At 41.0% G+C, this 12,378-nt stretch overlaps 1 protein-coding gene across 1 annotated transcript; it reads left to right on the top strand.

Moving 5' to 3' along the window:
* The first annotated feature begins 11,279 nt into the window (after positions 1 to 11,279).
* Positions 11,280 to 12,085, top strand: LOC119304279 (cortical cell-delineating protein-like). Its single transcript, XM_037581459.1, has one exon. The coding sequence runs from the start codon at positions 11,337 to 11,339 to the stop codon at positions 11,841 to 11,843; it is 507 nt and encodes a 168-aa protein (XP_037437356.1). The 5' UTR covers positions 11,280 to 11,336; the 3' UTR covers positions 11,844 to 12,085.
* Positions 12,086 to 12,378: the final 293 nt, after the last annotated feature.

The following is a 12,378-nucleotide window of genomic DNA, read 5'->3' as shown; positions in this document are numbered from 1 at the left end:
TGACCGGAACGCCGTTTAGTAGGACGTAACGGAACTCTTGAAATACAGGAGAGGAGACACCGCGACAGTTGTACTTTGGTGAACAAATCTCCAAATTGAGAGCTCCAAGGAACATGAAGAACGCGAGCTTCACCGAGTGCCACGCGATCATGAACGAAGTGTAGATCAATCTCAATATACTTCGTGCGTTGATGTTGAACTGGATTTGAAGCAAGATAGGAGGCGCTAATGTTGTTGCAGTAACAATTGTGCCCTGAGTAGGTGGTCGGCGCAACTCATGCTGGAGTTGCCGAAGCCAACGGGACTCGGGGACACACTTAGCCACACCGCAGTACTCTGCTTCGCCACTTGAACTCAACATGGTGACTTGCAACAGGAAAAAAAATCCTCACACGCCCCTAGCCATCCATTACTGTTGTCACTTTTCCTTTTACCAGATCGTGTGCCCTGGAACATGCACCAGATCGTGTGCTTTGAAACGTGCACTAGATCGTGTGCATCCTGGTGTAGCTGCTCCTGAAGATGCGTTCTAACAGTCCCGATGACCGAGTGAGAGGATGTGATGTCATACGTCTGCATGCCCTATGCATCGGCGACGAACTCGGCAGCGAGGTCAGACGTCGGTTAGGCGATGGGCGCCGGTGAGCTGAGCGAGAGCCCCGCAATGTCGTAGCTATGGACGTCATTCGCATTGGCTTCTACGATTCACAATTTGCTTGCTTTGCTAAACAACGCACGTTAGAGCACTGGGACGCCACGACCTTGTCTCGTGCCAGTAGCTAATCCTGCAGCGCCACCTCCCACGACCTCATGTTTACTGGCAACAGCGCCAACGTGATCGACTCCCAACATGAGAACATTGCGATGGAGATTGTTAATCCGCATCGGTAATGACGATCGATCGAGGAGGTTGACGGGATAGATGATTTTAGTTTACGTCTGGGAGCCATGGATCCCACGTATTTGAATGGGTCGGCTCATTCAGGAATGCCGCGACCAGCACTTGTATGTCTCCATGATTGTGGCCATGGCGTTGGATTGCGAGTCGTAGCTGTGGTGTCCCACTATTTATGGGTGTGTTGGACAGGCTAAGAATTTCACGTCCCACACATTTTGATCATGGATACGGCATGACGATACGAAACGGGGAGGCCAGATGAAACGGACAAAAACAACATATGGAAGTTCCTCATCAGATTGTGGGTTGATGTCTAGAAACACCAGGGTGGTTTTGTGTCAAAGTGCATAGCGGACTAAGAACATGAACCAATAGTTGCACCTCCTTTTATTTGTAGTTAATAGATGTGGCTGGAATTTTTGTGCAAGAAACGGACTCAAATTTCATTACAAACCCTTAAACCTGGCCTAATTTGGGAAAATTAGTCTGGAGCCTCCATGCCTCCTCTGAGTAGGCTTCTAGCGGGCGTCGCATGCTTCTGCTTTGATCCAAAGGGTGTCTGAAACTCTAGGCGTGCTGTTACGTGGCATTGTTCTATTCCGAAGAGTGTCTAGAGCCTTAGGGTGGACTTTGAGTTGTTGGTTGCACATTTCTGGAACAGCTGGGAGGCACTCAGAGCCTCTGAGCAGACTATTAGCTCAAAGGCGCATACTTATGTACTAGCCCGGAGGGCATCCGGAGCCTCCGGTCTATGTCTCGTCGAAAGATGGTTTCAACACATGTTGCCCTGTCTTTTGGCAAGGTTGTCCTGGAAAAAAAATCATGCTCCAATTTTAAGGACAATGTCAACATGAGATTACCAACTTGAATGCTCTTGAACTTGACCTTCTCATGTTGTGCTCTTACTACCCTCATATTGTTTCGTCTCTCTCTATGGCTTTCAAAGTAACCAAATATCCATCAATGACGTCATCAATATTATGTAACATCAGGGAAAATCCACTATCGATAAATCACTTTGTTTTGCCAATCTCAAAAATACATATTTACATCTATGTAAAATGGCTTCATGTCCATACACAAGCTCATATGGAGTTGCGTTTGTAGCACCATGCCCTGAGATTCTATGTGCACATAAAGCCTCAGACAACACCTCATGCCATCTCTTGGATTATCTTCTATCTTCTTTTTATTGAGCTTGATTAGTATCTTATTGCTAGATTAAACTTGTGCCTTATCTTAAGCATTAGTGTATGGAAAATAATTGAGCAATTTTATCTTATATGATCCGGCAATTTCTTTCACTTGTATTGAGATAAACAATGAACCTTGATTCGCATTTTATGTATGAGGAATACCGAATCTTTGAATAATGTGCTAATTCACGAATTGAATTACCACTCAATGTGTCAAATTCTTGAGAATAATAATGAATTTTCCAAATCACACCCAATGTGTCAAACTACTTGGTGAAATAATCAATATCTACTAACACCCATCAGATGCCCCTTGGAAGAACAATAATGAATTTTCCAAATAAAATTGAGTCCCCATCCTTTGTGCTGGCACAACTTGACAATAGGGAGTAATGTTGCAGCAGGAGCAATTTGAATATCAGACCAAAATTACAAGCTTCACACCATTTATGTTACTTATTAAAGGAATCGTCAATCATTATCAGTCAAAAGAATGCAACACACCGTAACAACCACTTTATCTTGTGCCTCGACTGAGTACCACAAATGCCCCCATGTACCTCTCCCATAGCAATTCTAGCTTGGTCCTCATCAAAGTACTTCAAAATAATATGGTAAATATTCGAATGATAAAGATCATCATCAAATGCATATTTTGAAAGCCATCCGTCAAACCCTTGTGTCCACCTCAACTATAGGCTTCCTCCAAACATTGTGTTCTCCCGCATCAGATTTTTCAATAGTGGTCGAAGTGGTGTGCTCTAGTCCAACATTTCCAATATTGGTGAGAATAGCATAGAATATTGAGAAATGTGAAATACACCACGATCAATATGGTAACTAGATGCTTGTTGTGTCAACTCATTTGCTCTCATGTTTTCATATCGAGATATGTGAGCAATACTAAAGCAATTCATGGTGGAATTGTATCAAATATAAATATTTAGTGATTCATCAAAACATGGGTTAACCATGGATATTTGTTGCACTACAAATACCAATCACAAAAATACTTAATGTGTGTGTGGCACCTACAACAACCAAAAGCTCAAAACCAGTAAACCAATGCTTTTATATTAGGCCTGATTGGTCGTGGAAAAATATCCTAAGCGTCATGAGGCTTGAAAAACAATGCTAATGAGGACAAATATAAACAACACCAACACCTTGAACAATGCTACAAACTGAACCATGAAAATATAATCTTCATCTTACTAGAGAAACAATGTTAATACCAACATTCTGCATGTGTCAATCGGATGCTCAACAATAAAGTGTGATTTGGCTTTTCATAGATTTCGAACATTGATAAGTCAAATCATACTCAGTGAAAGCATAGCCCCACTTACTAGTTCTACCACTAATAAGAATTGGTCTATGCAACATATTTTTTTAACACAATATAGACACAGATGCTCATGCATACACACATACACTCAGCCCTTTGAACGCAGGCATGCACACCCTGCCCCTATGACGGCACATCATCTTGAGATTGGCGAATTCGCCACAGACGTCTTCGTAGTTGGCGAGAACTTCTCCTCCAACTGAACGCACATTGCCGAAAAGCCAGAAATAAATCCAGAAAAATGCGAACATCAATATCAAGTCTAGGACTTTAACTCTGGTGGGATGGGATACCACTTTCCTCCTAACCATCCAGCCATCGGTTGGTTCGTCTATGCATTATATATTTAATGTCATCGCTTGACAAGCTACTATGCAAACACTAGATAACGGATAATGTCTCAACTTTGTGCAGCATATTACAGACATAGCAATACTTTACAACAAAATGTATACCTTGTTTCTGTCTTCATTAGGCGTTGATTCAAATAAGTGATATCATGAGTATTATTTTTTTGTGTAAATGAACATTTTTTTGGGTATGTGATGAACTTTTTGTTTCTTGTATATGAACGTCTTTTCATTTCTCTACAAAATTACTTCCAATTTATAAAAGTGCTTTTGTTACAACATTGTTGAACCGGTTAACAACAACAACAACAACAAAAACAATTATTATTATTATTGTTGTTGTTGTTGTTGTTGTTGTTGTACGATTTTTTTCTCTTATTCAAACCACTTTTTCACATTTTCTCTGCAGATGTGCTAAATAAACAAAAGTGTTAATGGGCCGACGCATGGAGCGAGTGGGGTGCATGTTTCCTCAACTATCTCATGTATTAAGGAGCAAGAGGGCTCATAGCCTCATACCCTCGGTATGAGCCACAAAGATATAGGCCACACTTGCCTCTAGCATTTGTGACATAGGTTGTGGACCAATAACATTGGTTTTTTTTCGTTTTTGAGAGATTTTGGATTTTATGCAATTTTCTCTGGATTGCCTTTTCTGGTTTTCCTTTTTTAAATTTTAAATTTTTTCTTTTTTTTTCTACTTTCCTTTTCCTCTTCCTTTTTGAAAATTATATATATTTCTTAAAATAGAATGATTTATTCGAACGTGTAAACCCTTTGTAAAGTTTGTAAAGTTAAATTTATAACATAATACATATTATTTATAAAAAATGCACCAAATATTTACAAAATATTCAAATGTGTAAACCCTATGTAAGAGTTTGACGTTGTGATGTTTTATTAATGCAGATTATCCTTTCAGTGCGAGGCTGCGTTTTCGATGATACAAGACACTTTGGTGACTTCGCCAATGTGTCAACTCCACAATTTTGATCCAATCTTCAGTAGGAGTTGTGTGAGTGCATGTGCATGGTGGTGTAAGTTTGTGCATGCGTACATCCACGTTGTAATCGGTATTTCTAAAAAATGTTTGAGCATTTTTTAAATGCTATGTTTTAAAAAACATCCAAAAAATATTAACATCTTTATATTTATATATAAAAATTTTCTTATCACGTGGGAATATTTTATAAAATTATTTGAACATTTTTCAATACATGAACACTTTTCAATTATATTAACATTTAAAAACATAAATGCTAAAAATCTAACATCGGATTCTTAAGCATGGCAAACTAAATGTTTCTATTGCAAATTATATTATCGAGAGTATATAAATTTCCTTTAGCAAGCATGATAATCCCTAGCAAAAGACTGAACATGAGACAGATTTGCCATGCTTGCTATAGGAAATTGCTATTCTTGTGACAACATAACTTGCCACCTGAAGTGTTTGATTTGCCATGCTAAAATATAGACGTTTGATTTGTGGACCATCCATTAAAAAATAAGAAACATTTTTTAAAAATTATGTTAACATTTTATTTATTTATTTTAGTCTGGTGGACAGAACTTTACCAGAAGAATTCAAATGAATGAGTTGTAACATGACAACAATACAAAACCAGTTACGTGTGGTCAATGCTCTTGTGGGTGGGCCCATGTGGTTGACGACGCGTGCGACTAGTATTGCCCGTCAATGCCATCATATAGATGTGACCGGTATGGGAGCACATTGTGGGTTTTAGGTGATGGTGGACTCCTCTGAAAAAAGAGATGATGGTGGGCTCACAACTTGGGGAAGCACGACCGAAAGCCAAATCCCATATAGCGCCTTAAGCGGCGGTTTTAGTATCTTTTGCTAATCGGTGAACACCCTCGATACGGAACGGGCCGGCCCAGGTAAGTCATGAAGCGGGGAAGTTTGTCTGGGTTTAGTGAAACTTCTGCAAGCTTCCCAAACCCAGTTTTTGGAAGCTTCTAGAAGATTTGGTTGGGTTATTTCTATTTTTTCTAAAGCAGGTTTTGTTTTGTTTTTATTTCATTTTTTCCTCTTTCTTCTTTACAAATAATTGAATTTTATAGAAATTCTTCAACTTTTATAAATTCTTACAATTTTCTCAAATCCTAACAAAATTGTTTTCAAATTTCATGAACTTTTTTTAAATCTGCAAGCCATTTCAGTTATGCTAACTTTTAGTGAACTTTTCTCAAATCAACCAAAATTTTAGGTTTTGGCAATTTCAATTCTTTGAAAAAGCATGAACTTTTTAAAATGTTATGAACATTTTTTCGTTTTCACTAACTTTTTTTAGTGAACTTTTCAAACTTCATGATTTTTTTTCAAATTTATGATTTTCTTATGGAAAATCCCTTAATTGTTTCCAAATTCATGATCTGTATTTTCCAAATTCATGATCTGTATTTTCGAAATTCAGGATCTGTATTTTCCAAATTTAGGAACAAATTTTAAAATTCAGAAACATTTCTTAAATTCCTCAACCTCTTCAATTTTGTGAAGATTTTTCAAATTCGTGAACCTTTTTTTCAAATTCAAGAACTTTTTCGGATTTGACAACATTTTCTTGAATTCAGGAACTTCTTTATAGCACGTGCTCGCAAGGGCAAAACGCTAGCAAGCAGCCCTGCATAGAGATGGATCAAACGAGCCACATCGTATGAGAGCTAAGGAAAGAGCACTTGTATGGCGAACTATATGGGCTACATGCCACTAGGGGAGCGTGTGACCACCAGTACTCTCTTCGTGGCGCTTCAGGCGCCAATGAGGATGAAAAACGAAAAAAAGTGAAAGCACGACCGGAGGGCAACAAACGTTTCCGCGTGTGGCCAGCCCAGTAACATGTTTTTTACCCTTTGTTCTTTTCTCCGTACTATCTCTAGTTCTTTTTTTTCGTTTTTCATTTTAATTTCCCTTTTTATTTTACATTTTCCTTTTTTGTTTTCCATTTTTTACTTTCATGTCTTATTTAAAAAAATAAGAATACTAAGAACTTTTGAAATCACATGAATATATATTCTGACACACTTGAGAACAACCTGTCTAAAATATATGAACTTTTTTCACAATTATGAATATACGCTATTGCCTTTCATATGTAGGAATATTTTTTTTGCAAATACATGAACCTTCTATATTTAGACACAAAATATTATTTCTTTTTATATAAATATTTGTCTACGTATTATATACTGATATTGAGAGGATTTCTAAAATTAGTAAATAAAAAAATTTGTGAGAAAAATAAACTCATTTTTGCATTTTATAAAACAAATAAGTTAAATGGGAATCACCATTTGCTGGCATAATTATATAAATGGATTGTTGACCTAGTGCTAGCATAGTTGCCACTTAAGGTGGTATATAGGGGCTTCCAGGCACGAGCGCTCTACCAAACGAGTTCTAAAAAAAGGAGACGAACGGTCTACCTTATCTCAGCTAGCCCTCCATTATCATGGGAAAATATCCAGTTCTCCAATCGTCTACTGCTTAAAATTTTGAATTTAAATGTTTCAATTTTTTTGATATTTTTTATGAATGTTCACTAGACATGTATCTACAATCAATAGAGATGATCCAAACTCAAAATATACATTGGGAAACAAAAAAGAGAAATCTTTATGTGAATAGTGTCATTTTAGCCGAGTTTGTCTTTTTTGTTTATCAATGTAAATTTCGAGTTTGGATCTGATTTAGAGGTTATGGACACATGTCCCATGAACATTCATAAAAAAATCAGAGTCTGTTTGAAACTTTTGAAATTGCTTTTTTACACATTGGAGCACGGGAGCACCAAAGTGTTGGGAGCAGAGGATATTGTCCCCCATTATCATTTAGTTAGATATAAAATAATTTTTGTATGAATATTTTGAATGCATGCATGTGAAAGTAAGCCATCGAAATAGATATAGCTGCGGATTAATATGGTGGTATCTCTATTTTCATGTAAATTAATTTGTTAGCTTGCAAACTAATATAGTGATATGTAGATAAAGTGGATATATTTCTCACTTGCACTATATCTTAGTTACCAAGACCTTTTTGTATCCTTATTACCTAAAATTGCACAATGTCTAGCACAAAGATTTAGTATTGAAAGTGCACACTTTTATTAGAACGAAATTGCAATCTTAGGGTGCATGATTATTTATTTATTTGCGGGAAAAACTCGATCTATTCATCAAACTTTATGGCAGTTTAAAGAACATCAAAAGTAACAAAAATTGCATTCATGTCTGTAGACTACCTAGCGACGACTGCAAGCACTGGAGCAAACCAAAGGTGTGCCTCCATCATCAACCCTCCCTCACAGGAGATGGGCAAACCTTGTTTTAGTAGACAATCAAAAAGACGTCATGCTAAAGCACCACAGGACCAGCGCACCAGAACAGCAACCGTCACCGATGAAGAGAAGCGTAGATCGGAAGGACGAATATGTAAACACACGAACATGGACGAATGAAGATCGGACCCACACGGATCTACCGATGAAAAAACACCGATTGAATCATGCATTATCCGCTGGAGACACACCTCCACGCGCCTTCTAACAATGCGAGACGCACTGCCAGTGCAAGTTAGGGAGAACCTTATTCCATATTCAGGAGTCGTCGCCGCTTCCCTTCCTAAGCAGGACACAAATCGTAAATAAACTTTAAAACACCTAAAAATGAAGCAGGAGCCCTCCCGCCAGCATGGGTCAGGATCCACCGTGCTTCCATAGCACTAAGGCCACATGGGACAAGACAAGGAAACCCTAGATGCATGGGAATCACTCATGGGGGAGGATAAAAATGTTCATAGAGCCTTCCAATGCTAGTTAACAGCATGCGTGTATGATTTATGTGAAACGAGATGGGGATGATGATGATGATTAAGTGTTTAGGAAAAACCTAATGTCATATATTAAAATTCACCGGACATTACAAACAACCATGAAAAAAAAGATAACGCTCAAAGACTTGGGGGTGCCGAGGTCTTCTTCCTCCTGCATCTACCGGCGCCACGCCGTGCTCATAGGCCGATCCCTTCTCTGGGCCTCCGCATTGATGAAGCAATTTTTTTGAAACCCCAAGAGCTTGTAGAAGCAGTGGAAGTCATCGATGCAGATTGACGCCGGCGACCACGATCAGCGAAGCAAATCATCAACTAGAAGAAAAGAACGCCGAAAAGGGCCTGTAGAAATTCCCTCTTTTGCAAAAAAACAGCATCTGAATCTTTCGTAAAAGTTCATCAAAAGTACAAAATATCCCAAACATAATAAAAATTACATCGAGATACTTAGACCACCAAACGACCAATTCTACCATCAAAACTAGCCGCCGATGCGCCGCGGTTGCTGCTCCCATACTAGAGCCGGCTTGACCTTGTCAATGACAGTCGGGAAGCTAAGGACTAGCGCCCTAGAGCAGCAATCGTCGTCGTTGAAACCTTGAACTAATCCGAAGTGCCTGGCACCATAACTCGCCACCGCACTCGCACTACGAGAAACCCTACCGGAGCTTGTATATTCTGTCCAGATGAACAAACTATAGGAGAATTGGAGTGTGGTAGATCAACTCGACAAAGAAGCGCTGCCATCCTCCCAAACACTGCCCTGCAAAGAGTAAAAACCCTAACCTAACCTAGTCAGAGCAGAAGCACCGGGAGTCCCCTCTCAGTCATCGGCCGCTAGAGAGGTAGGTAGAGGGGAGGATAATCCACGGGCCTATAGAAACTCTAAAGACCATGAAAGTCGGTCAAATCCAGACAAATCCATCGAGAACTGAAACCGACCGGATCCCACAATATCCACTAGAGACACAAAACCACAAGCTCTCCGTCGGTGATAAGCACACAAATGGAACAGGATAGGGTGTGGAAGACAATATTTTGAAACTAAAAAAGTGTCGCCGCCACGCCGTCCCGAACCAAATACAAAGACTCCCAAAAGACAAAGCTGAGACAAATTTTCGATGTTGTTTTACGCCAAGTCCAGATCTGAGATCAAACCCAGAGCCGTCCAGGGCCATATGCCGACGTCGTCTTCTCCGATGGCCTAGCTCGGCCAGGCCGCCATAGAAACATACGCGCTGGATATGTCCGGCCGCTATCGGCTTCACCAACGGGGCCGTTAAGCATGGCCTGACGAAGGCTTCCAGTTGAGCTCTCATCTCCTTCTCCGACCGAAGCAGCCCTCCAAGACCTCCAAAACATGCCAGCAAACCGTAGAACTAAGGCTAGATGTGATGAGGTAGGTCAACGCAGCGCCGACGGAAGGCAGGGAAATCCTGGACACCTGGGAGTCGCTTGTGGGGGAGGAGAAAAATGTTTCCTAGAGGCTATCAATGCTAGTTAACAATATTTTGCGTGTATGATTTATGTAAATGAGATGGGGTGATGATGATTAGGTGTTGATCCAAAGAATAGTGAAGACGACTGAAATTAAAATTTTATTCTAGATGGTCCATAATAGACAATTATCAATTTCTTCACGAGCCCTTGTTCACACGGCCAGGTCCCTCTCCATCACAGGAATATTAAAAAAAAATGAAACTCCATGGGCACTAGCACCCACGGATTTATTGATATAGAAGAAGCATCCCTCATGAGAATTCCAGAAATTCGTCCCCGACGTGGATCGAACTCTGGTCGTTAGGTTTACAATCATGCGCCCCCAACCACTGGGCTATGCCCATGTCCTCTCCATCACAGGAATATTGTAAGCTAGCTATAATGGTATAATTCTTTTGTCAGTATTGGGATTATTTGTTAGCGCACACACTGCCCACTGGGCCGGATTGACTAATAATTCGAGCTAGCTGTAGCGTACTCGTCCATACATGCATGTGCTGGTAGTAGCATGCATGTGCATGCCCACATGGAATGAAAACGTACGACGTAATAGTTTCCTATTTTGTCTCTGATGACCTGAACATCAGGTTAGCCAGCTCGAAGCGCTGCATGATATATCCCAATTGTCATATACATACTATGTCTGCTTCTACTCCCTTCATTTCTAAATGTCATACATACTATGTCTGCTTCTACTCCCTTCATTTCTAAATATAAGTCTTTTTAAAAATTTCAATGCGAACTACATATATAGATGTATATAGACATAGTTTACAGTGTAGATTCACTCATTTTACTTATGTGTAGTCTATATTGAAATTTCTAAAAAGACTTATATTTAGAAACGGATGGAGTATATTACTGTTCATATTATATTTTTCTATCAAATTTTCTAGGAGAAGCTCTCGTGTTTCTGTTCGTTAGCAAACGAGTTAAGCTCCAGTAATGGTACACACGTAACATCCAACAATTGTGTACTAGTAGTGGTGGTTGAGCATATTTTTTGCAAATTGCCGCAAGAGTCAAATTGGAATGATCATGACATGAACGATGCAGTTGCACTTGGGCGCTGCACCCCGGCCTAGCTATAAATAACACCCCAAGAAACCCAGGAAAAGCATACCAAGCTAGCAAAGCCAACCTAGCTCAGCCACAAGCCAGTACACTCTAGCTAGCTACTAGCTTCGTAGCAATGGCGCCCTCCAAGCTCACCCTCTTCCTCGCCCTGAGCCTGGTCCTCGTGGGAACCTCGCACGGTTGCGGATCGTGCGGCAACACGCCGTCCGTGCCAGTCCCAACGCCGCCGATCGCCGTACCACCGCCAGCCGTCCCAGTGCCAACCCCGCCGATCGCCGTGCCCCCGCCGGCCGTCCCAGTACCAACCCCGCCAATCGCCGTGCCCCCGCCGGCCGTCCCAGTACCAACCCCTGGCGGCGGCGGCACTTGTTCGATCAACACGTTGAAGCTGAGCGCGTGCGCCAACGTACTGAACCTGCTGAAGCTCAACCTCGGCGTGCCGGCGAGCGAGCAGTGCTGCCCGCTGCTCAGCGGCCTCGCCGACCTCGACGCAGCCGTGTGCCTCTGCACAGCCATCAAGGCCAACGTTCTTGGCATCAAGCTCAACGTCCCCGTCGACCTCGTGCTGCTTCTCAACCAGTGCGGCAAGACCTGTCCCGCCGACTTCACCTGCCCCAACTAAATCCATGGATACGTCGATCGATCTACATATGACAAACCATGCATGTTGTACATGCATGCGTACTCGTCGCCCCGTGCATGCATGCATGCTTACGTTTTCTTTTCCACTGAGTATGTATAAGCTAGTCATCGATCATTGTATCCCGTACGTTATGGTATCTAGATGATTCGCATATTTGTAAAAGTATATACATACTTGTACACGTACGTGGAATAAAAAGTTTGTTCAAGTTGTGTTAGCTAGACCCGTGATCATAATCGGATCCACACCTTTTCGCATGCATTGGCTACATCTCCTTTCTAATCAAGGTCTCTCTTCTTTCCTTTTCTACCAGTTACTAAGAGCAACTCGAACGCAGATCACCGAATCGATCGCAAATGTTCGCACTGAATAGTATGGACATTTTTGGTCATCCAACGACTGCCACGAACTGTCCGCGGACAGTAGGCTAGACGGTCCAGACGTCCAAATTTCCTCAAACCTGCACCAAACCTAGGGGAGCCTTCAGGAATCCGGACAGGCTGCGGAAACGCCA

The sequence above is a fragment of the Triticum dicoccoides genome, chromosome 5A, assembly GCF_002162155.2.
Source record: "Triticum dicoccoides isolate Atlit2015 ecotype Zavitan chromosome 5A, WEW_v2.0, whole genome shotgun sequence".
Taxonomy (NCBI): domain Eukaryota; kingdom Viridiplantae; phylum Streptophyta; class Magnoliopsida; order Poales; family Poaceae; genus Triticum; species Triticum dicoccoides.
The sequence above is the reverse complement of the archived record's forward strand: the minus strand, read 5'-3'. Positions and strand labels throughout refer to the sequence as shown.

Excerpts from the sequence above, each read along its gene's own strand:
- LOC119304279 (XM_037581459.1), top strand. The coding sequence starts at position 11,337 with ATGGCGCCCTCCAAGCTCACCCTCTTCCTCGCCCTGAGCCTGGTCCTC.